The 26840-nt window shown below is 44.0% G+C and overlaps 1 protein-coding gene across 1 annotated transcript; it reads right to left on the bottom strand.

The window, feature by feature from the left end:
* Nucleotides 1-7979: 7979 nt before the first annotated feature.
* On the bottom strand, nucleotides 7980-25478 carry MPLKIP (M-phase specific PLK1 interacting protein). Its single transcript, XM_073630536.1, has 2 exons — nucleotides 24993-25478; nucleotides 7980-9158 (listed from the first exon to the last, which is right to left on the bottom strand). The coding sequence occupies exons 1-2, from the start codon at nucleotides 25392-25394 to the stop codon at nucleotides 8958-8960; spliced, it is 603 nt and encodes a 200-aa protein (XP_073486637.1). The 5' UTR covers nucleotides 25395-25478; the 3' UTR covers nucleotides 7980-8957.
* Between the last annotated feature and the right edge of the window lie 1362 nt (nucleotides 25479-26840).

Here is a 26840-nt window from a genome sequence, read left to right on the forward strand (position 1 = left end):
TTTAGGTCTAGGATACCCCCCTAACCCCCCCTAATAAAGTTTTAACCCCCTGATCACCCCCTGTCACCAGTGTCGCTAAGCGATCATTTTTCTGATCGCTGTATTAGTGTCGCTGGTGACGCTAGTTAGTGAGGTAAATATTTAGGTTCGCCGTCAGCGTTTTATAGCGACAGGGACCCCCATATACTACCGAAAAAATGTTTTAACCCCTTGATTGCCCCCTAGTTAACCCTTTCACCACTGATCACTGTATAACCGTTACGGGTGACGCTGGTTAGTTTGTTTATTTTTTATAGTGTCAGGGCACCCGCCGTTTATTACCGAATAAAGATTTAGCCCCCTGATCGCCCGGCGGTGATATGCGTCGCCCCAGGCAGCGTCAGATTAGCGCCAGTACCGCTAACACCCACGCACGCAGCATACGCCTCCCTTAGTGGTATAGTATCTGTACAGATCAATATCTGATCCGATCAGATCTATACTAGCGTCCCCAGCAGTTTAGGGTTCCCAAAAACGCAGTGTTAGCGGGATCAGCCCAGATACCTGCTAGCACCTGCATTTTGCCCCTCCGCCCGGCTCGTCCCAACCCACCCAAGTGCAGTATCGATCGATGTCACTTACAAAACACTAAACGCATAACTGCAGCGTTCGCAGAGTCAGGCCTGATCCCTGCGATCGCTAACAGTTTTTTTGGTAGCGTTTTGGTGAAATGGCAAGCACCAGCCCCAGGCAGCGTCAGGTTAGTGCCAGTAGCGCTAACACCCACGCACCGTACACCTCCCTTAGTGGTATAGTATCTGAACGCATCAATATCTGATCCGATCAGATCTATACTAGCGTCCCCAGCAGTTTAGGATTCCCAAAAACGCAGTGTTAGCGGGATCAGCCCAGATACCTGCTAGCACCTGCGTTTTGCCCCTCCGCCCGGCCCAGCCCAGCCCACCCAAGTGCAGTATCGATCGATCACTGTCACTTACAAAACACTAAACGCATAACTGCAGCGTTCGCAGAGTCAGGCCTGATCCCTGCAATCGCTAACAGTTTTTTTGGTAGCGTTTTGGTGAACTGGCAAGCACCAGCCCCAGGCAGCGTCAGGTTAGTGCCAGTAGCGCTAACACCCACGCACGCACCGTACACCTCCCTTAGTGGTATAGTATCTGAACTGATCAATATCTGATCTGATCCGATCCGATCTATACAGGCGTCCCCAGCAGTTTAGGGTTCCCAAAAACGCAGTGTTAGTGGGATCAGCCCAGATACCTGCTAGCACCTGCGTTTTGCCCCTCCGCCCGGCCCAGCCCAGCCCACCCAAGTGCAGTATCGATCGATCACTGTCACTTACAAAACACTAAACGCATAACTGCAGTGTTCGCAGAGTCAGGCCTGATCCCTGCAATCGCTAACAGTTTTTTTGGTAGCGTTTTGGTGAACTGGCAAGCACCAGCGGCATAGTACACCCCGGTCATAGTCAAACCAGCACTGCAGTAACACTTGGTGATGTGGAGAGTCCCATAAGTGCAGTTCAAGCTGGTGAGGTGGCAAGCACAAGTAGTGTCCCGCTGCCACCAAGAAGACAAACACAGGCCCGTCGTGCCCATAATGCCCTTCCTGCTGCATTCGCCAATCATAACTGGGAACCCACCACTTCTGCAGCACCCGTACTTCCCCCATTCACATCCACAACCAAATGCAGTTGGCTGCATGAGAGGCATTTTCTTTATGTCCTCCCGAGTACCCTTACCCAACGAACCCCCCCAAAAAAGATGTTGTGTCTGCAGCAAGCGCGGATATAGGCGTGACACCCGCTATTATTGTCCCTCCTGTCCTGACAATCCTGGTCTTTGCATTGCTGAATGTTTTGAACGCTACCATACACTAGTTGAGTGTTAGCGTAGGGTACATCATTGCACAGACTAGGCACACTTTCACAGGGTCTCCCAAGATGCCATCGCATTTTGACAGACCCGAACCTGGAACCGGTTACAGTTACAAAAAAAAAAAAAAAAAAATATTTTTTTTTTTTTCTTGTTCTCTCTCTCTATTGTTCTGCTCTTTTTTACTGTATGTAATGTACTGTTCTGCAATGTTTTATTGTTATTATGTTTTATCATGTTTGCTTTTCAGGTATGCAATTTTTATACTTTACTGTTTATGGTGTTTTGTTAACCATTTTTTTGTCTTCAGGTACGCCATTCAGCTGCAGAGCGGATTTATTTATCTTGACAGCAACAGCGTTTGCTCCCACGATATATAAAGCCGTGACTCCAATGGAGGTGATATATGCCAAAGCATGGGGGGCAGCAGGGGCGGAGGAGCGATTTGCTCCTAACTTTTGGGGCAGATGCCCCCATGCTTCGGCATATATAAATGGTGCATGTATGCCCATCATTAGAAGTGGGTGGATGAAGGGAGGTATTCTAATGGTGGGCATACCCACCGATCAATCTCTTTTTTTCGTTCAGCCCACAGGCTGCATGAAACAAAAAAAAAAAAAAAAAAAAAAAAGAAGATTACAATATATGCCCAACAAGGACCAGCAACGTACTGGTATGTTGCTGGACTTTGAGTGGTTATACCAGAATGATGCCTGCAGGTTTAGGTATCATCTTGGTATCATTCTTTTTAGCCAGCGGTCGGCTTTCATGTAAAAGCAATGCTAGCGGCTAACCTGTCACTCCCCTATGCTATCATAGGGGATATTTACATTACCTGAGATAACAAAAATGATTAAAAAAAAAAAAAAATGAAAGGAGCAGTTTAAAAATAAGATAAAAAGCAAAAAAATAAGAAAAAAGCACCCCTGTCCCCCACCTGCTCTCACGCAAAGGGGAACGCAAGCGTCGGTCTGGCGTCAAATGTAAACAGCAATTGCACCATGCATGTGAGGTATCACCGTGAAGGTCAGATCGAGGGTAGTAATTTTAGCAGTAGACCTCCTCTGTAAATCTAAAGTGGTAACCTGTAAAGGCTTTTAAAAATGTATTTAGTTTGTCGCCACTGCACGTTTGTGCGCAATTTTAAAGCATGTCATGTTTGGTATCCATGTACTCGGCCTAAGATCATCTTTTTTATTTCATCAAACATTTGGGCAATATAGTGTGTTTTAGTGCATTAAAATTTTAAAAAGGGTGTTCTTTCCCAAAAAAATGCGTTTGAAAAATCACTGCGCAAATATTGTGTGAAAAAAAAAAATGAAACGCCCACCATTTTAATCTGTAGGGCATTTGCTTTAAAAAAAATATATGTTTGGGGGTTCAAAGTAATTTTCTTGCAAAAAATAATAATTTTTTCATGTAAACAACAAGTGTCAGAAAGGTCTTTGTCTTCAAGTGGTTAGAAGAGTTGGTGATGTGTGACATAAGCTTCTATAAATGTTGTGCATAAAATGCCAGGACAGTTCAAAAGCCCCCCAAATGACCCCATTTTGGAAAGTAGACACCCCAAGCTATTTGCTGAGAGGCATGATGAGTCCATGGAATATTTTATAGTGTGACATTTTTGTTGTTGTCATTATTCAATCACTTGGGACAAAAAAAAATGAATATTCAATGGGCTCAACATGCCTCTCAGCAATTTCCTTGGGGTGTCTACTTTCCAAAATGGGGTCATGGGGGGGGGGGGGGGGGGGGGTTGTACTACCCTGCCATTTTAGCACCTCAAGAAATGACATGGACAGTCAAACTAAAAGCTGTGTAAATTCCAGAAAATGTACCCTAGTTTGTAGACGCTATAACTTTTGCGCAAACCAATAAATATACGCTTATTAACTTTTTTTTTTTTACCAAAGACATGTGGCTGAATACATTTTGGCCTAAATGTATGACTAAAATTGAGTTTATTGGATTTTTTTTAATAACAAAAAGTAGAAAATATCTTTTTTTTTTTTTTAATTTTCGGTCTTTTTCCATTTATAGCGCAAAAAATAAAAACCGCAGAGGTGATCAAATACCATCAAAAGAAAGCTCTATTTGTGGGAAGAAAAGGACGCAAATTTCGTTTGGGTACAGCATTGCATGACCGCGGAATTAGCAGTTAAAGCAACGCAGTGCCAAATTGTAAAAAGTGCTCTGGTCAGGAAGGGGGTAAATCCTTCCGGGGCTGAAGTGGTTAAAGTGTGTCACTGGAAAAACGAGCCTTACACTACTCAAGAAGTGAATGGGGCCTGAAAGTGAAATTGATATGTTTACACAAGAATAATGAGGCATCATTCACATCTGTGCGTTTCCGAATGCATGGCAAACTGCACAGAAAATGCGCACTGTCAAGTGTTTCAGCAATGTTGCAAATTTGCATCATATTTGTGTTATCATTACATGTTAAAAACTCCCCAAGTGTGGCAAATGAACCGAAAACTGCGGTAACATACCATGTGCCTGGGGCGATTGTTTTGCGTAGGGCAACCCATTCAAGTGAATGGGCTGCCCTATGCATGAAAATGCTCCAAAACACCCAAATCAATTGCATGCAGGAATGTGAGTCTTCTCTGCATGGAGATGAGAACAAGCCTTGACAACTGAGTGTGCTCATCCACTCCCTATGCACTTGTATAAAGATGGCCATACACTATGCAATCTGATTGTACAATCTCGGTGCAATGTTATTTAGAATAACCAGACCTATGGAATTGAAAGACACACCTGAACAAGCCATTCAATTTGTATCAAATCAGATAGGCCCTTGTACTACATAGCTGATGGGAGATCTAAAGGAGATTGCACAGAAGTAGGTGGAAGGTGGTATTATAATGAGGGAGGTGTGGTCCAGAGTGGTGAACACACCCCATCACGCTCTCTTCTGTGATGCAATAAATAAGTAAAGGCTTCTGGGAGATGACCTAATAGCAAGTGAATGCTAATACAAGCTACCATTAGTGATGGAATCTGAAAATCCGTTCAAAGATACAAAAAACTGACAGACAAGATTCTAAACCTTCTGTGGATGATGTAAGGGAGAGAAAAGCACATTGAGATGGCTGGGCCAGAAATGGCATTGGAAAACACTTCTATTTTTTTTATGAAAAAGTAAAATTCTGTCCAAAAAGGTGAACCGATCCTAACATCTAGGGCAATCAATGGGGTTAAATGTGTGCCTAACCATGTGTAATGTGTGCTGTTTTTACTAACAGATCTCTGGTTTGTATCCCTGTTTTTGCCCTAAACCCAGAAGCAGGCAGCGATGTACCAGTGTGTGTATATATATATATTAATTTTAGTGCAGACAAACACATTGTATTAATATAAAAGATGAGTTTGCATTGAGTAAATGGATACCAAATATGTCAAGCCTTAAAATGTGCACCCATGAAATAGCGCCAAACTATAGTGCCCACATTTTGTCCTTAGGCAATGCTTTTAAAAGCTATTCCAGGTCATCCATTAAGAGTTAACCATAAATTATTGCTCTACAATGTGCACGGCAATACTGAATATGTATAGTGCAATTGTCAGTTTCATACGTAAGCACACCTGACTTGTTTACATACGTACTTGTACCACTTAAGGACCACTCACAATGTACTGTGGGCGGGCGGCCCATGCAGGCAAAGTGATTGATAGATAGATAATATATATATATATCTATCTATCAATCACTTTGCCTGCATGGGCCGCCCGCCCACAGTACATTGTGAGTGGTCCTTAAGTGGTACAAGTACGTATGTAAACAAGTCAGGTGTGCTTACGTATGAAACTGACAATTGCACTATACATATTCAGTATTGCCGTGCACATTGTAGAGCAATAATTTATGGTTAACTCTTAATGGATGACCTGGAATAGCTTTTAAAAGCATTGCCTAAGGACAAAATGTGGGCACTATAGTTTGGCGCTATTTCATGGGTGCACATTTTAAGGCTTGACATATTTGGTATCCATTTACTCAATGCAAACTCATCTTTTATATTAATACAATGTGTTTGTCTGCACTAAAATTAAACTGCACCTAAAAGGCAAACTTTTTTTTTTTTTTAAATTTTGGATAGTGTGGAAAGGGATTAGAATGCTTGTCAGTTTTTATTGCTGTCTGTGCCCCATTAAGGAGATTTACCCTCTCTATTTGTCCTGTTTAACATTATTGAAAGTTAAAGTAGAAGAAAAACACAAATTTTGGGTTTTCCCTAAAGTAGCAGAGGGGAAATCTTCCAACAGGGACACTAGTTCTTAGGACCTGGGGGTCCCCAAAAAATTTCCTTAATTTTCAGGGATTTCCTTTCACTTCCCATTTGGCTATGAGACAGGAAGTGAAGGGAAAGCTCCGCAACGGGACAAAAATGGCAGAAAAATATCTGACAGGTGTTGTAACCCTCCCTTGCTCCATTCAAAATAAAAAAAAAGAATGTTTTCCCTATAGTTCTACTTTAACTTTAGGGTATAATTTTTTTCACTGAAAATATGGGTTTGACAAACAGTTGCAGGAATAGCATGCAACATAAAATTCTATGTATAACTATTTTATTCTCCAGGCTCTCTGCTTTTGCTTTCATAAAATACTTACTGGGGGTTATTTACTAAAGGCAAATCCACTTTGCACTACATGTGCACTTGGAAGTGCAGTCGCTGTAGATCCGAGGGGAGCATGCGAGGAAAATAAAAAACAGCATTATAGCTTGCACATGAGTGGATGATAAAATCAACAGAGCTTCCACTCGTTTCAGATCTACCCCTCAGATTTAAAGCGACTGCACTTCCAAGTGCACTTGTGGTGCACTGAAGTTCCACTAAAAGTAACAACGAGCAGATAGTGCATATCTCTTCGGCAATAAAAGCCTATCTCTTCGGCAATAAAATGCCCCTACCTGTCCACTTGCTGTCTTCTGTGCTGTAAATTGAACTGCACATGCGCAGCTCAGTTTATGATGCTGGGTTGGTTTCTGAGTGCTGGGATGACTAGCTCCTGTGCATAGGAAACGTCATCCATCACCAGCCAATGAAGAAGCCCTTTGGACAGATATGTATTCACCCTTTAATCAATATGCATTTTAACATGATACAAAAAAAACAAAAAACAAAAAGGGGGCTCTGCCAGCAAAAAACGTATCTATTGAATCGTGTGTCAAACTTTCTTTAACTTGCCATTTAAAATACCTGCCTACTCTTGTAGCGTTTTGGTTACTTTTACTGGATGTAAACGGTTATAAAATAAGTGGGCAGCCCATGCAAACATTTTAAATTTAGGCAGTTGGATGCATCATCCACTGCTGGAGCCTCTAGCAGGGAGAGTCAACATGCCAGCCAGTAACAGGCATAAAAAAAAAAAAAAAAAAAAAAAAAAAGGGGGGCCTTTCCCTATTGCACATTTCACATTTTCACAAATAGGAAATGGCACTGACACTAGTTCTATTTTATAGAGGATGGGGAGAGTTTAAAAAAAATGTGACCAGGAAGGTCTTGCCTTTGGAGAAGTCTTTTTAAACTCTTAACATGGAGTTTACCCTTTTAACACTGAATTCTCAGGAAACTCGAAACTTCTCTGAAACGTTCAAAGAACTACTGGAGGAAACCCTTTGGTTATGTGGAACTGTGGTTGAGAAAGACTGCACTGTAGAGTCTGAAGATTGGTCTGGGAGTGATTGACCACAGGATTGCCTGCCTATAACCGCAACTGTTTTGGTAGACCAAGCCTTAAAAAACATTTGATATGAGAATATGAGCCCCACTGCAGGCAATCTCCTGAAAGGGTTAGCTTGCCTGGATGTATCTGGCTTTCTCACGTTTGAATTACAGACCCAAATGGCCCAGCACATATTCAGAAAATTAAAGTCAAAGCTCATCTTGACTGGTCCACATCCACATGACAGCCCAGGAAGAGAGGTCAGTAATGGCAGGCCACTGATTCTCTTGTAACAAGTCCACAGTATTCTTTACTGAAGGAGACACAAACCAGTTACAGTATTTTTTACTACATAGGAAAGGACATTGTATTTGATCTTGGAGCCCTGACTCTTGGGCTACAACAATGAAATTTCAAACTGCTAAAACGGCTTCAGTTCCCACACTACCAAACAAAAAACTTTAATGGACAGAGATGATCACTCTATAAACATTATAACATAGATAAAATAATTAAACCAAAGCCATAAGTAAATATTACATTTAGCAGGTCATGGCTAATCTCATCTTTATGATTATGTTCCTGATATACACACTCACATTACGTTTACACACTTTATATGCTCGTGTTCCCTAAAAGGTTAAACTTTTAGCATTGATGCAAATAAAAACTATTATAAATGACAACACTTCAGAGTGTTTTCTTTTATAAATTAAAAATCTCTCAAGACCAAAATTATACAAACAATACAAGTTAGCCATATACTTTGCTCAAAAAACAGGCAAGCTCGCTTCAAAAATAAAAAGATCAAAAAGTATACACTATGAAGGGATTTCAAATTCTGCAGTTTGGCTTCTACAGCAAAAATCAAAAACACAATGTATATGTCAAAACTAACCCGCTTCCATGAAGCAACTTTTTGTTGATTAAAACGTGAAGCACATTACCCCCAAAAAAACGCAATGCCATGACAGTAACATTTTAGAATATAAAACTAACCGCTCCTCTGAAAATTACATACAAATAATATACACTTTTAGCGTGAACAGATTACAAACCTATTGTATTTCGTAAAAATAAATCCAATTTAGTGGAACAAATAGTAAAAATTAGGCTTTAGGATAAGCCTAAGGGATGCAGAGCAGTGGGAAGTCTTGGAAACTGAAACCCGTGTAAGACAGTCACAGAATGCTGGTGATTATAGAACAACTTGTTCTTCATTGCTGGTGGACTTCCTGACTTTTTCCTACAACGCTAGACTTCCAAAACACTGTATGGCGGTAATATCGGATGCAATAAAAAAATAAATCTGATAAAAGAATTTTCCTCTCAAAATTAAAAAAGTGTTGACTTGTGTCCTTTACCATCCCTCGTTTTTAGTCTACACTCAGAGTTTGGGATTTTAGGGTTTAGCTAAAATACCTCCCTCTTCTGCCAGTATTTGTTGTCTGCTCACTGTTGTTCTTTTGGTCTATGTCTGATAAGGATAATGGCTTTAGGTTAGCCCAAGGATCCTCAAGCATTGAAGGTGTGTAATAGTTTTCCACATCAGACACTCTCTTCCCTCTGCCATGCGCCGTACCGTAAGGTGTAGATGTCCTGGGAGAACCCTTTGAAAGAAAATCATCATCAGGTAAACAAATATTCAATATATATGTCCTCCATTTTCAAAAAATTATAGTCATGTAGCATTTAAAACATAGATACAATCTAGCCAAAGAATGAAACTTTGTCAGGTCATAGAGATCATTTAAAACCATTAACTATGGTTGGACCCTACGTGGCTTTTTTTTTTTGGCTGTATGTACACTTTGTATGTTGTAGTGCACTTGCAGTGGTGCACTGGTTGTTGTTTTATATTTGTGCAAAACTTTCAATAAAAAGAATATTGAAAAAAAAAAAAAAAAAAAAAAAAAAAAACCTAACTTAACTGTGCCTAAGCAGTACCCTCAGAAAATATACTTGTTGCCTTTAACATCTGAAATATAGCCGTGCACTTTCTGGTGTACAAGGATGCCTAAGCAGCGCACTACCATACCTTCAGCCCAACGCCTCATGTACAGGGAAGGTGTGACGATTAAATTATGCCCAGCCTAAAATTCCAGACATTTTTCTGAGCCCATAGAGCAACAAGTAGGGTGAACAGCTTGTCATAAAGGGGAGCGATTGTACGCCGCCGTACTCTTGTAAACGCTGATGCTTCTGCACATATTTAGCTACGCATGCACATACAACAGATTTCCAAAACAGAGGTTTGCATTCAGGAAATATGCTGTACATGCATGTATGGGTAAATGTCAATGCACAGGAACACTGGCATTTACAAGAGTATAGCTACGTACATGCGGCACCCCGGGTGCAGCAAAATGCCTATAACATTGTCCCTGTCATATTTTGAGCCTCTCACTGTGTCTGTTCATGAGGTATAATAGTAAAATATGTAGGCTCTAAGGTACTGCTGACTGACAGCTGGTCTCAGGAGATCAGGAGTGAGATTGGGTAATGTCACCACTGTGCTGCTCACCGTTTTCCTTGCTGGAAGCTATGATTATCAGGAAGAAAAGCCCTGTGCTTTATACTAAGATGGCCACCTTCATACAGAGACAGTGCAGAAAAGCTATGGTAAGTAGAAACAGGAAAAAGAATATCTGCAATCTTGCGTTCAGTTCCATTAAAAAAAAAAAAAAAAAAACCTAATAATCTGAAGTGGACGTCCAGTTAACCTTTTCCAATCAACTAGACACCCAACTCAAGTACATTTCTAGATTTAATGTCTTGGGCACAATAGGAAAATCTGAATGCAGAATTCTGGCACTCTGCCCTCCCACTCTATCTGCCCCATCCTCTTTTAACACCTTCCCGCCGAGCATACGCAGATGTGCGTACTCGGCTTTCCGGGGTTATCCTGGGATGATGCCCGCAGCTGCAGGCATTATCCCGTTAACGTTTTTTACAGCGGCGATTGGCTTTCCTGGTATAACAGCCGATGCAGCTAAAAGCCACTCGGCTGTTATACCGGAGCAGCGGGAGGGGATGCCCCCCCTCCCGCCGCTCTTACCGGGCCCCCCGTTCGATCGGGAGGCCCGGTGACCAGGTGGCTGCCTCCGGCGGCTGGAACGAAGCTGTGGACGGCTTCGTTCCAGCCTTCTAATTGTAAACACGGAAGCGACGTCATGACGTCACTTCCCGTTTACTCGGCTGCCAATGGCGCCGTTTTTTTTAAAAAAAAAAATACACAGTATTCAGAATCGCCGTTTTTGGCGATCTGAATACTTTGAAGTGCAAAGGAGGGATCGGGGGTCTAAAAGACCCCCGATCCCTCCATAAAGTGTACCTGTCACCACCTATTACTGTCACAAGGGATGTTTACATTCCTTGTGACAGCAATAAAAGTCATCAAATTTTTTTTTTTTTTTTTAACACAATTTATAAATATAAAATTAAATAAAATAAATAAGAAAAAAGCATTTTTTTAAAGCGACCCCTTCCCCACGAGCTCGCGCAGCAAAGAAAACGCATACGGAAGTCACGCCCGCATATGTAAACGGTGCTCAAATCACACGTGAGGTATTGCCGCGATCGTCAGAGCGAGAGCAATAATTCTAGCACTAGACCTCCTCTGTAACTCTAACCTGGTAACCGTAAAAAAAAAAAAAAAAAAAAAAAAAAAATTTAAAGCGTCGCCTATGGAAATTCCTACGTACTGTAGTTTGTCGCCATTCCACGAGTGCGTGCAATTATAAAGCGTGACATGTTTGGTATCTATTTACTCGGCGTAACATCATCTTTCACATTATACAAAAAAATTGGGGTAACTTTACTGTTTTGTTTTTTTTTAATTCATGAAAGTGTCCCTTTTCCCAAAAATGTGCGTTTAAAACACCGCTGCTCAAATACCGTGTGATATAAAATATTGCAAAAATCTCCATTTTATTCTCTGCTAAAAAAATATACATAGTGTTTGGGGGTTCTAAGTAATTTTCTCACAAAAAATACGGATTTTAACTTGTAAACACCAAATTTCAAACACAGGCTTAGTCATGAAAGAGTTAAAAAACCCTTGCATGCTTACAACAAATGCGAAACAAAACAAAAAATAAACTGCTGATTTGGAGCTGCTCTCTGTAGCATTTTCCTGTGTACCCAGGGTGACTGGATGATAATTCCTCAGGGAATGGATCCTTGATGCCCTGGGTTTACAGAAGTGGGTTGAATGACACAGTATGCAACATGCTACGGATAGAGAAGTACTGTACATCTGTGGATTTATTCTTTTTTTATTTCGCCTGAGCAAGAATTGAATAAAAAAAATGGATAGATAGATAGTTCAGCAGGGACCGGAACCACCTATGGATGTTCTCAATTGAGAGAAGTTAATCTAATGATCGACTTCGAAGGGGAATGTTGAAAAAAAAAAAAAAAAAAAACTGTCCATCATTCTATCAGCCCCTGCAGCACTGATCAGTGTATTCTTACAGCAGAGAAGTCCCTGCTGTCAAAATACAATAGCACAGTGGGGAAGATTCCTCCATCCACCTCACTTGTGTGAGTGAGGGTAAAACAAATGTTAATGCCTAAACTCAACTTTGATATGTGTTCGTAAAACCGTACATATCATCGTAACTACTTTGTGCATCCAGGTTAATACCTTTTTTTTTTTTTCAGGACAAATTGGACTTTCTTTTGGTAGTAAATAGTAACTGATACCTATTTTTTTTATCAAAGGAAAACTGCCCCAAAATTGTAAAAATATATATTATTTTAAATGTAGCTTTATATTTCTTGCTACTACCATAATGTACCACCAAAGAACAACCCAAAATAAATTCTCCTGTTCCTGACAATTACAGCGATACCATATATGTCCATGTAATTTGTTATTTGTACTCATAGTACATCCCAGAAAAAATAGTGCACATTTTGCTTTTTTATCCTACCTAAAATACACAGTCAACAATTTAAAAAAAAAACTTTTTTTTTTACCACTTGCCGACTGCCCACAGTATATATACACGTCATTACTTTGACGTTAAATACCAGTGTTATGGCAGCAGCTAGCTGCCATAACTCCAGTATAATTTTTTTTACTGTGGGCGATTTGGAAAAAACAAAAAAACAAACAAAAAAAAAAAAAGGTCCTGCGGGCGGATTCGCGCGAAAAAAAGCTGAGTTAGACTTACCGGTAACTCCTTTTCTGAGAGTCTTCCAGGACAGCCCATGAGACCTTGGGCTCCTCCTACCAGGACAGGAAACACGTCACGCCCACCAGATAAAAGGGCGGTCCTCCAGGCCCATGTCAGTCTTCCCAAGAACCTTAGGACCCTGCAAAATATATCCATAATACACATAACTTCAGACAGAACCGGGTGGGAATCCGGCTGTCCTGGAAGACTCTCAGAAAAGGAGTTACCGGTAAGTCTAACTCAGCTTTTCTCCAAGCGTCTTCCAGGACAGCCCATGAGACGATAAGCCAGAACTTACCAGTCTAGGGAGGGACAACTGCCTGAAGGACCTTACGACCAAACGCCTGCTCCTGAGCTGATAGGAGATCCAGGCGATAATGTTTAATGAAGGTCGAGTAACTGGACCATGTGGCAGCCCTGCAAATTTGTTCCGGTGAGGCACCAGCCCTCTCAGCCCAAGACGTAGACAAGGCTCTACGTGAGTGCACAGTAACAAAAGGTGTAGGAACCTCCCTAAATTTGTAAGCTTCAGAGATGGCTTGTTTTATCCATCTAGCCAGTGTGGCTTTAGATGCACTATTCCCCTTGTGAACTCCAGAAAAGAGGACAAATAAGGCATCAGTTTTCCTAAAGGTCTTGGTGACCTCAAGATAGACTAAGAGAATCCTTCTTACATCTAGAAAACTAAATTTTCTTTCTAGGTTGCCCTGTGGCGAACTACAAAAGGTTGGCAGTACAATGTTCTGAGATCGGTGGAATGTACTTGCTACCTTGGGCAAAAAACCTGGATCGGTTCATAAAACTCCTCGATCCTCAAAAATTGTGAGGAAGGGCTCCCTTACTGATAGGGCCTGCAACTCACTTACCCTACAGGCTGAGGTAATAACTATAAGGAACACAGTCTTTAATGTAAGTAACTTAACTGAAATACTTCCCAGAGGCTCAAACGGAAATTCCACCAGAGTTTGAAGTACTAGGGACAGGTCCCAAGTTGGACAATTTCTCACCACTACTGGTCTGGCCCTAGAGATAGATTTGAAAAATCTGGCTATAGTGGGATTTTCGAGGAGAGAAAACTGGGAGGAAGACACTAATAGCTGCCGCCTGTACCTTTAAGGTACTAACTGAAAGACCTTTGTTGACACCCTCTTGGAAAAATTCCAAAATAGACGGAATATCATGGGTTAATCTTTCATTTTCAGATAACCATGAGTTAAACCTTTTCCAAACTTTGGAATATATGGCTCTAGTAATCGGCTTCCTGCAATTAATGAGAGTCTTGACTACCTTGTCCGAGAACCCCTGGGCTCTTAGTATCTTTTCTTCAGATACCAGGCCGTCAAGTTTAAGGAAACCACCTGAGGGTGTGATACTGGACTCTGCAATAATAAGTCTTCCCTTTTCGGAAGACTCCGCGGAGGCTCTGAAACCAGGGACTGTAGCAGGGAAAACCATGGCCTCTTGGGCCAAAATGGGGCAATTAGAATGAGATCCGTCTCCTCTAGCAGAAACTTCCGGAGGACTTCTGGAATCAGTCTGATTGGCGGGAAGGCATAGCATAGGCCTGAAGGCCACGAGTTTGCCAGAGCATCGATCCCCAAGGCTTGGTCTGCCGGGTTCATGGAAAAGAATATCTCCGTCTTGCGGTTGTTTCGGTTTGCGAACAAATCCGCTACGAGATAACCCCATCCCCTGGTGAGGTCTGCAAAGACTTCGGGATGAAGGGACCAGTTGTCTCGGTCTTTCCTGTGACGGTTGAGATAATCTGCCAGGCAATTGTTTGTCCCCTTCAGGTGTACAGCCGAAATTGAAGCTAGATTCCCCTCTGCCCATGAACGGATCTCATGGGCAATGGACTGAAGCATCCAGCTTCTCGTGCCTCCCTGCTTGTTGATATACGCGACTGTCGCGATATTGTCTGACAGAATTTGGAGGTTGTGACCTTTGATCTCCATCTGAAAAGACTGCAGGGCTCTCTGGACTGCTAACAGCTCTCTTTGATTGGATGAGGCCCTTGCCTCCCTCGAGGACCACTCTCCCTGTGCTACTGAATTGCTGAGGTGGGCCCCCCCCATCCCCAGGAACTTGCATCTGTGGTAATTCTTCGGGATATGGGAAAGGACCATGGGAGTCCTCCTGCTAGGTGCTGGCCAGTTCTCCACCACCACAGGCTTCTTTTTATCCTGGCGGGAAGCCGGATCTTTGACTCCAGGGACCTTACGTCCCCGTCCCAGTTTCTTAATAGAAACATTTGTAATGGACGCTGACGGAGTCTCACCCATGGTACCACAGGAAAACATGAGGTCATAAGACCCACTGCCCTCGACACCTGTCTCAGAGAGACCGACTGGTTGGTCTGCAATGCTGACATAGTCTGGAACACTTTAGTAATCTTCTCCTGAGGAAGAAAAACTCTGTTTCACTGAGCAAAAATCGTAACCCAGATAAGTTACTTTCTGGGCCGGGATCAAGGATGATTTTTCTTTGTTTATCAGCCAGCCTAGGGACTGTAAGAAGTCCTGTACAGCCTGGAGATCCTCCAACAGCCTCTGGTATGATTTTGCCACTATCAGGAGGTCGTCCAAGTAAGGGATCACAGTTATCGCCTTTAACCTTAGTGGAGCCAGCGCTTCCCCCAACACCTTCGTAAAGATGCGTGGGGCTGAGGAAAGACCGAAAGGGAGGGCCTGAAATTCAAAATGTCGGGTTCCCATACTCGTCTTCACTGCTAATCTTAAAAACTTTTGGAAGGCTGGATGGATAGGGATATGAAGATAGGCATCCCTTAAGTCCAACGTGGCCATAAAGCAGTTTGGGTATAGTAGGTTTTTGATTGTAAATACCGTCTCCATACGGAAATGCTTGTATCTGATGGACCTGTTTAAGGTCATGAGATTCAGGATAAGTCGAAACTTTCCCAACGTTTTTTTTTTTTTTTTTACCACAAATACATGGGGATAGAATCCCTTGCTCTGCTCTGACTGTGGAACAGGAATCAGGACTTTGATCTAATAAGTCTCCAATCTGGAGACCCAGAACCCTCGCTTTCTCTCGATCTTGTGGAGGAAAGGTGACCAACAATCGTTCTGATGGTTGGTGAACAAACTCCAGCCTGTACCCGTTGGTCACTAGGTCCAGGATGAAGGGGCTCGAAGTGACTGCTGCCCACTGTGGGAACAATCAATCTTTCTCCCACCGGGGATCACAAGTCACCGTGGCTTGGCGGGCTGTTGAGGAGGGTTAAACAGCACTCCCCCTTTGCCTCTGCCTTTGTGCCCAGTCCAATTTTTTTTTCTGCCTACTGTCCTTTTCTCTAGGACTCTGTTGCCTGCCGAAAAAATTTTGTCTGTCGGGTTTCCCTTTTTCTCTGGAAACGCCTTTTTCTTATCAGCCGTGCGTTCCAGAGCCTCCTGCAGTCCTGGGCCAAATAAATGATCACCTGTTAAGGGAAGCCCACAAAGGCATAAATTTGCAGGCTGGGTCCCCTGACCAGGTTTTAAGCCAGATGCTTCTCCTGGCCGAGTTCACTAAAGCCGAAGTCCTGGGCGACATTCTTACGACTCTGCGGAAGAATCTGCCAACAAACCTACAGCCTGAAAGAGGAGAGGAAAGGACTTCAAAATCTGCTCTCTTGAGGTACCCGCTGACAGGTGTGACTGAATCTGAGTCAACCAAACCTCCAGATTCCTGGCCACACAAGTGGAGGATAGAGCTGGTTTCAGGTTCCCAACTGCTGAGTCCCAGGCTCTGTGGAGAAGGATATCCCCCCTCTTGTCCATCGGATCCTTAAGCATGCCCATATCATCGAACGCTAGGTCCGAATTTTTTTAAACCTTTGAAAGAGGTGCGTCCAGCTTCTTTTTTGTTCCATGGCTGCACAGTGTCCTCATCAAAAGGGAACCTTCGTTTTAGGTTACTAGAGAAGAATGGTTTTCTCTCCGGGTTATCCTATTCCAGTTTAACCGTATCAATGAACTATGGACTGGAAAAACTCTAGGTTTTTTCTTATGCAATCCCTTATACATAAGATCATGTTTGGATAACTGAACCTCCTCCTCTTTCAATTCAAGGGTGGTATAGATAGCCTTTAACAAGTCATCCACATCCTCTACAGATAACTTAAATCTCGAGCCTCGAGTGGATTCTCTATCCCTGGGCTCTGAACCTTCAGGGGAAGAACGGGTAGATCTAGCCTCAGAGTTTTCACTCTCTGCCTGCTGCGGAGTGCTGACTGAAGCTCTCTGTGTGGACGGACCCTCTACTGGGGTCTGGAGCTTGTCAATAAGTGTTCTAAAAGAACTAAAGGTGGACGCAAGCTCGTCCCTAACAGAGGTTAGCATTTTCTGACAAGAGGTAACTGGGTCACCCTTTACAAGGCCATCTATACAGCTGCGACAAACGGCTTTGCTCCACGAGGAGCTCAATTTGTTTGCGCACACCGCACATTTCTTTTTAGGTGGCTGCGCTTGAGTCTTGTCTTGGTCTGTAAGACAAAAAGATAAGTGACCCCTAATAAGACTCACAGCCACCCCACCACTCCAAATCACCATGTGCAGGAGGGAGGAAATGTGTACCCTTAACCCACTACTACAGAGAGGGGAGGGGGAGGGAACACTCACTGCTGGTGTTGGGCGCATCGACTGCCTGTGTAGGAACTGCAGATTGATCCATCTTGCCCCTTTCTGGCTTTCCACAGCCTGGCTGCTTTTACCAGAAAACAACAGCGGCCAGTGTCTCCTGTTCGCGCTGTTTAAGGAGACTGGAACCGGCGTCTCCGGCGCCCGGCGATGATGTCATATGGCCCGGAAGTGACCTGCTCTCAGTACTTCCTGTGGGCCAGCTTGGGGCGCAGAAGCCCTGCCCCCTACTCAAGCGCCACAGCTTCCTGCTTCTCCTCACAACTAGCCACGCTGCCTGTGAGGAGAGGAACCGCTGCTTTCCTAAGAACAGCGCTATGGGAGCTGACACCATGCCGGTCCTGGCCCTCTCCAGGCACTGAGACACAGGAGACGGCAGCACAGCCAACCCCTCTCCAGCGGAGTGCTGCTACTGGCAGAGGAGAGGTTAGTGAAACACCCCAAATAGCCCTATAGGGCCCCTGCTCATGAGACCTAGGGACCAGGTTCCAGGAACATGTTACCCCCTGTCTGGAGGAAACACAAATAACTGACATGGGCCTGGAGGACCGCCCTTTTATCTGGTGGGGGTGACGTGTTTCCTGTCCTGGTAGGAGGAGCCCAAGGTCTCATGGGCTGTCCTGGAAGACGCTTGGAGAAATCACTTTAAGGTGGCAAGAGAGGTGTGCCTCCCCTCCCCCTCATTTCCAAGCTTACCGGAGCAGTCAGTAAGCCCAGAAGCGATTCGATGTGGCCGTTTGCTGGGCAGGAAGTCGAGTGAGGGCAAGATGGCCCCCACTCATCTCTATGCTCTTGGAGGACCGAAGCGACCTCTAACATCACTTCTGGTTCTTGGGCATAAACAAATGATTTTTTTTGTTTTGTTTTTTTTAAAGTCAAACAAAAGGTTTTGTTTTCTTTTGCTTTTTAACCACTTGCCGACCGCCCGCCATTTGATAGCGGCAGTATGGCTCCCCTGCACGAATCGCCGTAGCTGTATGGCGGGCGCTTTAAGGGGTATAGGGGGCACGCGCGCGCCCATGCTTGGTGCCCGCGATGTCTGCCAGGCACCCCCGATCGCTCCTGACAGAGCCAGAACGGGAAACTGTGTGTAGACACATAAATCCCGGTTCTGTTAGTGGAGTAGAGACAGATCGTGTGTTCCTAGTATTTAGGAACAGCTAACTGTCTCCTCCTCCAGTCAGTCCCATCCCCCCACAGTTAGAACACACACCGAGGGAACACATTTAACCCCTTGATCGCCCCTAGTGTTAACCCCTTCCCTTCCAGTGACATTTATACAGTAATCAGTGGCTATTCATAGATCTGATCGCTGTATAAAATGTCAGTGGTGTCAAAAGTGTCCAATCTGTCTGCCGCAATGTCGCAGATTGCCGCCATTACTAGTAAAAAAATTAAAAATTATAATGCCATAAATACATCCCCTATTTTGTAGACGCTATAACTTTTGCGCAAACCAAACACTATACGCTTATTGCGATTTTTTTTAACTAAAAATATGTAAAAGAATCCATATTGGCCTAAACTGATGAAGCCTTTTTTTGGGGATATTTATTATGGCAAAAAGTACAAAATATTGTGTTTTTTTCAAAATTGGTCGCTTTTTTTTGTTTGTAGCGCAAAAAATAAAAACCACAGATGTGATCAAATACCACTAAAGAAAGCTCCATTTGTGGGGGAAAAAATTACATTCTCTTTGGGTACAGCATTGCATGACCGCGCAATTGTCAGTTAAAGCGGCGCAGTGCCGTATCGCAAAAAATGGCCTGGTCAGGAAGGGGGCAAATTCTTCCGGGGCTGAAGTGGTTAAGGTAAATGAGAGATCTCTCAATAAAGAGGACCTGTTATGCTTATTTCTTTTACAAGGGATGTTCACATTCCTTGTAATAGGAATAAAAGTGATCAAATAAAAAAAATAAAAGGGAAAGTGTAAAAATAAAAAGTTTAAAGCGCCCCATCCCTTCATGCTCAGGAGCAGAAGCAAATGCATACATAAGTCGGGACCACATATGTAAACGGTGTTCAAACCACATGTGAGGTATCGCCACAATCAGAGTGAGAGCAATAATTCTAGCGCAAGTGACTCTAAACAGGTAACCTGTAAAAATGTTCAAAGTGTCGCCTATGGAGATTTTTAAGTACCATAGTTTGTTGCCATTCCACGAGCATTCAATTTACTCGGTGAAACATCATCTTTCACATTTTGCAAAAATTGGGGAAACTATTTTTTTTTTTTTAAAGTCATTAACCACTTAAAAGGACCTATTTTTCAGTGTTTACAAGTTAAAATCATTTTTTTTTTTTGCTAGAAAATTACCGTATTTATTGGCATAAAACACGCACTTTTTTTTACCCTGAAAATAGAGGGTAAACCGTGCCTGTGTGTTATACGCTGATACCTGTTTTTTTTTTTAGCAGCAAGGGGCGGGGATCGGGCGGTCCACCCTGGGTGCCCCCTATTGGGAGGGTGTCAGGCCGGCCACCCTGCCTCCCCTGGCCATGGGACAGCGCTGCCAGTAAACTCTAAAGTTCAGAAAACACTACTGCCAGCCCTTTGTCATATACTGCTGCTCCAGTGTAACTCTCAATGTAAATCTAAGCCTCTGAATCCCTTAACGCCACTGTGGCTGCTCTTCTCCCGCTCCTCCTCAAGTGTACATGACCGATCCATGAGAGAGAGCAGCGTTAAGGCCCCTTCCACACTGGGGCGGTGGGGGCGTCAGCGGTAAAACAGCGCTATTTTTAGCACTGTTTTACCGTCGTTTTTGCGTCGGTATTCGGCCGCTAGCGGTGCGGTTTTAACCCCCACTGGCAGCCGAGAAAGGGTTAAAACCACTTGCATAGCGCGGCTATAGCCGCGGTATTGCCGCGCTGCCCCACTGATTTCAATGGGCAGGAGCGATGATTACACCGCTCCGTCACCGCTCCAAAGATGCGGCTTGCACATGTTTTTTTCTTCTCCTGCCAGCGCACCGCTTCAGTGTGAAAGCCCTCGGGCTTTCACACTGAACAAACAGTAGAGGCTGTTTTGGGTCGGTATACAGGTGGTATTTTTAGCGCAATAACGCCTGCAAACAGCCCCAGTGTGAAAGGGCTCTAATGGAGGCATTTAGAAGCTTTGATTTACAATGAGAGTGACACAGGAGGAGCGGTGTATGAGAATGGGCTGACAGTATGAAGTTTTCTCAACTTTAGAGTATGCTGGCAGCACTGTCCCTGTCCCAGCGCTGGGAATGCGGGGGGTCTTTATAATGAAAGGGGGCTGTGTGTTGTACAGGTGTCCGTGTAAAGTTTTTTCTGAAGCTTCCCCCTTAAAGTTAAGGTGCGTGTTATACATATGGTACTGAGAACACCCAAACATTTTTTTTTTCTCAGATACCCTAGAGCAGTGATGGCGAACCTCAGCACCCCAGATGTTTTGGAACTACATTTCCCATGATGCTCATGCACTCTGCAGTGTAACTGAGCATCATGGGAAATGTAGTTCCAAAACATCTGGGGTGCCAAGGTTCGCCATCACTTGCCTAGAGAATAAAATGGCGGTCGTAATACTTTGTCACACCGTATTTGTGCAGCGGTCTTACAAGCGAAATTGAGAGAAAATATACTTTTTTTTTTCACTTAAAAAATAAGACAACAGTAAAGGTAGCCCATTTTTTTTATATTGTGAAAGATAATGTTAGTCCGAGTAAATTGATACCCAACATGTCATGCTCCAAAATTGTGCCCGCTCGTGAAATGGAGACAAACCTTTACAGGTTACCAGTTTTGAGTTACAAAGGAGGGCTGGAATTATTGCTCTCGCTCTAACAATCGCGGCGATATCTCACATGTGTGGTTTGAACACTGTTTTCATATGCGGGCACGACTTACGTATACGTTCACTTCTGCGGGGCGCTTTCAATCTTTTTTTCTTATTTTACTTTTTATTATTGCAATGTCCTTTTAACACCCCAGATAAAAGTGATCTTGCGGCGAATCCGCCGCTGAGACCACTTTTATCTGAAAGCTGCGCCTATACTGTGTGATAAAGGATATAGATATAGAGATAGATATAGATATAGATCTATATCTATAATTTTTTTTTAAATATGTTTGGGGGTTCTAAGTAATTTTCTAGCAAAAAATACCAAACAAAAAGTTACAGAAAAGACCTGGTCAGCAAGTTTAAACATCCAGGTTCAATATGTCACCCATAATAAACACAGGTATAATACAGTTAGGGAACCCAGGACTGTCGCTGCTTTGTCCACTTAAAGTAAGAGAGGGCCCTGCCTCCCCTCTGCTATGTAAGAAACGGAAAGTGAGAAGGATTCCTTGTCACTTCCAGTTTGATGTTTACAAGCTGCTACAGGCTTGTAAAGCATCTGATCAAACTGATCTCGGTTTACATGAGTTTCCGAACACGCTACTGTGATCCTAGGCTTAGGCAGGATCTTGTTAGTAGCAAGATCCTGGATAAATCAATACTTCCCAGACCTTATAGCCCAACAATGGGAAATTTAAAAATTACCCCTTGCATTACTTAACTGCTGGTTTAATCTAGGAGAGGAAAGAAACTGAAGTTCCACTGTAAGAAACAGCAAGCAGACAGGCATTATAAAATGCCTCTAACTGCCTGCTTGTCATCTTTTCCAGTGCTGTAAACTGAGTTGCACATGCACAGCCCAACTTACAGGGTCGAGCTGGTCTCTATGTGCCGGAGTGATGTCATCTCAGGCCAGCCAAGATAGCCAAAGACGAGGACACGGAGAAGATGCAGGTGAGAGACAATACCACTGGAAGATAAACAAGTATTTCTCTTAGTTTTATAAAAAAAATAACAAAAAGGTTTATACTTACAATTCCATTGCACAGAGCAGCCCCCCCCTCCAACTTCCGCTTCTCGGGTCCCACGCCGTCACTCTTGGCCCCTCCTCTTCTCAGCATGCCACCATAGGAAGCCACTTCCTATCGTAGCATACCAGTGATCTCAATCCCAAGTCACACTGCCTGTGTCCATAGACAAAGTGGCTCAGCCCTGACCTCTGCTTCTTTGTCACAGGATTTGACTGAGAGCAGTGGGAGCCATTGCCTCAGCAAAGCCTGCAAGTGAAAGGAAAGAGTCACTGCATATGGGCACGAAGCTGGATCGAGTAAGGCAAGTATAGGGGGGGGGGGGGGGGGATATTTTACCTAAACATTTTTTACCTTAATGCATTCCTTAAGGAATGCATTAAAGGATAAGTATTTAGGGTGTAACATGTAACAGATGCAGCAGCTCCTGCTCGCCCCATTGTGAGCGGGGGGGGATCTTCTCCCCCTGCTCACAGTCACAAAAAAAAAAAAAAAAGCATTTGCGTCATTTATTCACAGAGTTCTGTGAATGTGAAAACTACAAGTACCGACAACCTTTGCGGCTGTGGGCTTGTAGTTTTCAATGAACTACCAGTGTGTTGTTGAGTGCTCTGGGTAGTTCATAGAGTCTTCCTATTATTGTGTAACCGCCTGCCAGTACAAGGTACGAGCATTACACAAACTGTCTGCAAGAGCCCTACATAGCACCCACAATCAGCAATGTTTTGCAGGCTCCTAGTAAAAAAAAATTTAAAAAGGAAATTTTACCAGCTTTACACCACTAAAGCTGCATTCACACCTGGGCATTTTGAATCGCGGGCGTAATCGCCACAATTTCAAAACACTGGTAAAGTGACAAATCGCACAATGTGAATTTCAGATACCGTTCATTTCAATGGCACCTAAAAACTTTGCATGGTTCTGGAGCAATAAATCACGCTGCAATTGTAGCAAACCGCAACGCGTGAAGCTTATCGCCCAAATAAGCATCCAGAGCCTCTTTGGAGTGGCAGAACCACAATACATTTTTAAGTGCCTTTAAAGTGAATGGCATCTGAAAAACGCATTGTGCGATTTGTCCTTTTAGCAAAGCATTTTAAAATTGCAAGCAGAAATTCCCAGGTGTGAATGCAGCCTAAGTGCAGAACCAAACGTTTCCGTGAAGTAGGAAAAAAATATTTGGGGAATTACAGAGGAGAAAAGACAGAGAAATCTAGACGCAACATTTATCTTTCACCTCTAGGGACCCATGCACACTGGCTTAAAAAAACATTGCTTCTACAGGAGTCTTGTGTTCTGCCTGTAGAAGCAGCTCAGGCTGTGTTCACACTATGTTCTCATGCGGCTCACAGCCAGTGTATGGTGCGTCCCCATTCACCATTGTTTCAGGTCCGAGATTTCAGCCCGAATTTTTGGCTGAATTCAAACCTGAAAACGGACCAAAAAGACACACAGGGCTCCTATGCAAATTCACACCTGAGCCGCAGTGGATATATGTGAACCGGCTCCATAGAGAGCAGGTCAAAATCTCCTGCTATTGCGAATTCATCCAATTCGCAATAGTGTGAACCCAGCCTTAATTCTATCCTATGTGTCCATGTACATTGGGATGATTACAAGCATATTTTGAGCTCAACGTTTAGAGGCAGGAAAAAAAAAAAAAAAATCTTTCTGGCTCGCGTTTCTGATTGGAGCTTACTACAGAAAGAGCATAAAACTCTACTAAACTTTGTACAAAAAAAATACTCTATATGAGCGTTTTTTTTACTGCCAAGAGAACAGATTTTTTAAGCCCAGTGTGCATGGAGCCTAATGCCTCATACATACTATGACCCCTTTCACAACGAGTCGCCTAGGGCGTCAGCGGTAAAGCGGCACTATTTTTAGTGCTGTTTTACCGTCGCTATTCGGCCACTAGCGACCAAAAAGGGGTTAAATCCGCCCTCAAAACGCCGCCGGAGCGGCGTTTTGCCGGCGGTATCGCAGAGCTGGAGGAGTAGTGAGTTCACCACTCCAAAGAAGCTGCTGGCAGGACTTTTTCCGACGCCCTGCCAGCGCACCGCTCCAGTGTGAAAGCACTCCGACTTTCACACTGGAGTGAATGGAGCAGCTGTTTTGGGGCGGTTTGCAGGCACCATTTTTAACGATATAGCGCCTGCAAAACGCTCCAGTGTGAAAGGGGTCTATCAGAAAATCGTATGACTTGTCGTTCGCATGTACTGATTAAACTATTGTCGTTCGCTGGGCTATTGTGCGAGCAAAGTTTTCGTGTCTGTCCCTTCGGATATTGTTGGACGGACTCTCGTGATCGGCTGTCAAAAGCTGTGTACTAATGATAAGACTATCGTGCGATCAATCCGAAAGCGATTTTTATCATCCGATTTGCTGATCGTCTGTACGAGGTGTAAGGCTGCATTCACACCCTGGTGGTTTGCAAAAAAAACCACCAGTTTTTTTGTATCTTTTTTCCTAAAGGGAAGCCAAGCACGGGTAGCATCCCTGCATTTTGTCATGTGAAAAAATTGCCTGGTGCCAAAATAGGATACTCTCGCTACTTTGGCACATTTGTTGCATGTAGGGAAGCCCATTCAAATGACGACAAACACGCTAAAAGGAAAAAAGCGCAGCATGTCACACAAGTGAATGGGGCCTACGTTTTGAAGCGGTGAGTCAGATGGCGGAGTACAGGCCAGATAGGGTTAATAGCGCTCATCTTACAGTTACAGGACCTAAGAAATAAACGAAGTATGGCTGATAGCGGAGCCCTTGGCAGGCCTATCTCTATTACCTGGTAGTTGGCGGTGTGTCTGGGTGAAGAGTATCCTCGGGCGTTGTGCTGCTGGTAGTGGTGGTTACCTCCTCCTCCCGGAGACTTGTTGTACGGTGACACGTTAAATCGAGGGCTGCCTCTTCGGGGTGAAGTATTACCTGGTGACTGAGCGCCATACCAGCCCCCCTGAGAAGGTGAAGACCGCGGAGACTGCCCTCCCCCGCTCCCGTACGGCCTAGAAGGCCTCTGCCCGTAATTCGGCGTGTGCGGACTCCCGTAGCCCCAGGGCGGCAATGGCGGAGGAAGCATGGGGCTCCCGGAGCCTGGAAAAGGCCCCGGACTGCGGAAGGGCCCCGGGCTTCCATCAACACCACCGCCGCCTCCACAGGAGTTAGGAGAGCGATAATTCGGTCTGTACATCGCCACAACCCGCCGTCCTCACTGAGATACCGATTCGAAACTAGCGCTCTGTGATCTACACACACTCTACACCCACCACAAGCAGCCTACCTATCCGACAGGAAGTTCCGCCTTGTGCAACATTACCAGTTCCGGCCGGGGAACCTGCACCTCGCCCAAACGTTCCTATTATCTAACTTACAGCTGACTAGGAACATTTGCCGCCAATGTTTATCGCAATTATAAAGGAAAGGGTTGGCTGTATGGTAGTTAGTTATACTTTTTTTTAGGTGTATAGTTTTTTTTTTTTTTCTTTTCCTTAAAATTATTGCTTTATATCAGTTTTCCACTAAAAACACTGGAGGTGGAGGGGCATTGTGGTGCAGGAAGTGTGGCTTATTTAGTGGGCATGGCTCAGCAGGGATGGTAAAGAGGAACTGCAGTCTGCTCACATAATTTGTAATATACACATCTTTGCCATTCCGAAGCTTCCCTCCAACCACTTTGCATATTATTTTATATATACTGTGATTCTGTACTTGCCAAATATGCTGCAGAAATCTCCCTCCACTGAGTCTGGCTTTATCCATTTTAACTGTGGGCAGCTGAAATTGCTGCCTGTTCACTTCCTGGATTTACACAGAGACACACATCCAGAGCTGCAGCTCTCATTGGCCCTCTTATGACTCCCCCTCCCTTCCTGGCAAACTCTCTCTAGCCAGTTGCCGACCGCTGCACGCCGATGTACGTCGGCAGAATGGCACGGGCAGGCATAAGGACTTACCTGTATGTTCCTGCCTCCCAACGGATTCGTTACAGGAGCGATCGGTGCTGAGGGGGATGCCACCGATTCATGGCCACCCCAGCGATCGCTCCGGCCGAATTAAAAGCTTCCTCTGCTCCTGTAATGTAAACAGAAGCAGAGGAAGTGATGTCATCTCTCCTCGTGTCTGTCTTCCAGCGCCGAGGAGAGAAGGCATCCAAGTAAGTGCACCAACACTACACATACAGTAGAACAGTGTTTCTCAACTCCAGTCCTCAAGGCGCCCCAACAGGTCATGTTTTCAGGCTCTCCATTATTTTGCACAGGTGATTTGATCAGTTTTACTGCCTTAGTAATTACTACATCTGTTTCATCTGAGGGAAATCCTGAAAACATGACCTGTTGGGGTGCCTTGAGGACTTGAGTTGACAAACACTGCAGTAGAACACGGAGGCACACAAATCACCCCCTGCACCCCCTGTCACAGTGACACCAATAGCATTTTTTTTTATTTCTTTATACTGATTACTGCATTGGTGTCATTTGTGACTGTTATAAGTGTTAGGGCAGTTAGTGGTAGGCCCCTTTAGGGTACCTCCCTAATCCCCCCTAATAAAGGTTTAACCCCTTGATCCCCCCCTTGTCGCCAGTGTCACTAAGCGATCTTTTTTCTGATCGACGTATTAGTGTCACAGGTGATGCTA

This window comes from Aquarana catesbeiana, linkage group LG05 (genome assembly GCF_042186555.1).
Source record: "Aquarana catesbeiana isolate 2022-GZ linkage group LG05, ASM4218655v1, whole genome shotgun sequence".
Taxonomy (NCBI): domain Eukaryota; kingdom Metazoa; phylum Chordata; class Amphibia; order Anura; family Ranidae; genus Aquarana; species Aquarana catesbeiana.

What these genes read in the sequence shown, in the direction of transcription:
- MPLKIP (XM_073630536.1), bottom strand. Translation starts at nt 25,394, where the DNA reads ATGTACAGACCGAATTATCGCTCTCCTAACTCCTGTGGAGGCGGCGGT. An exon ending in GACACACCGCCAACTACCAG is followed by an intron (nt 9,159 to 24,992) that starts GTAATAGAGATA and finishes TTTCTTTCAAAG; the next exon opens with GGTTCTCCCAGGACATCTAC.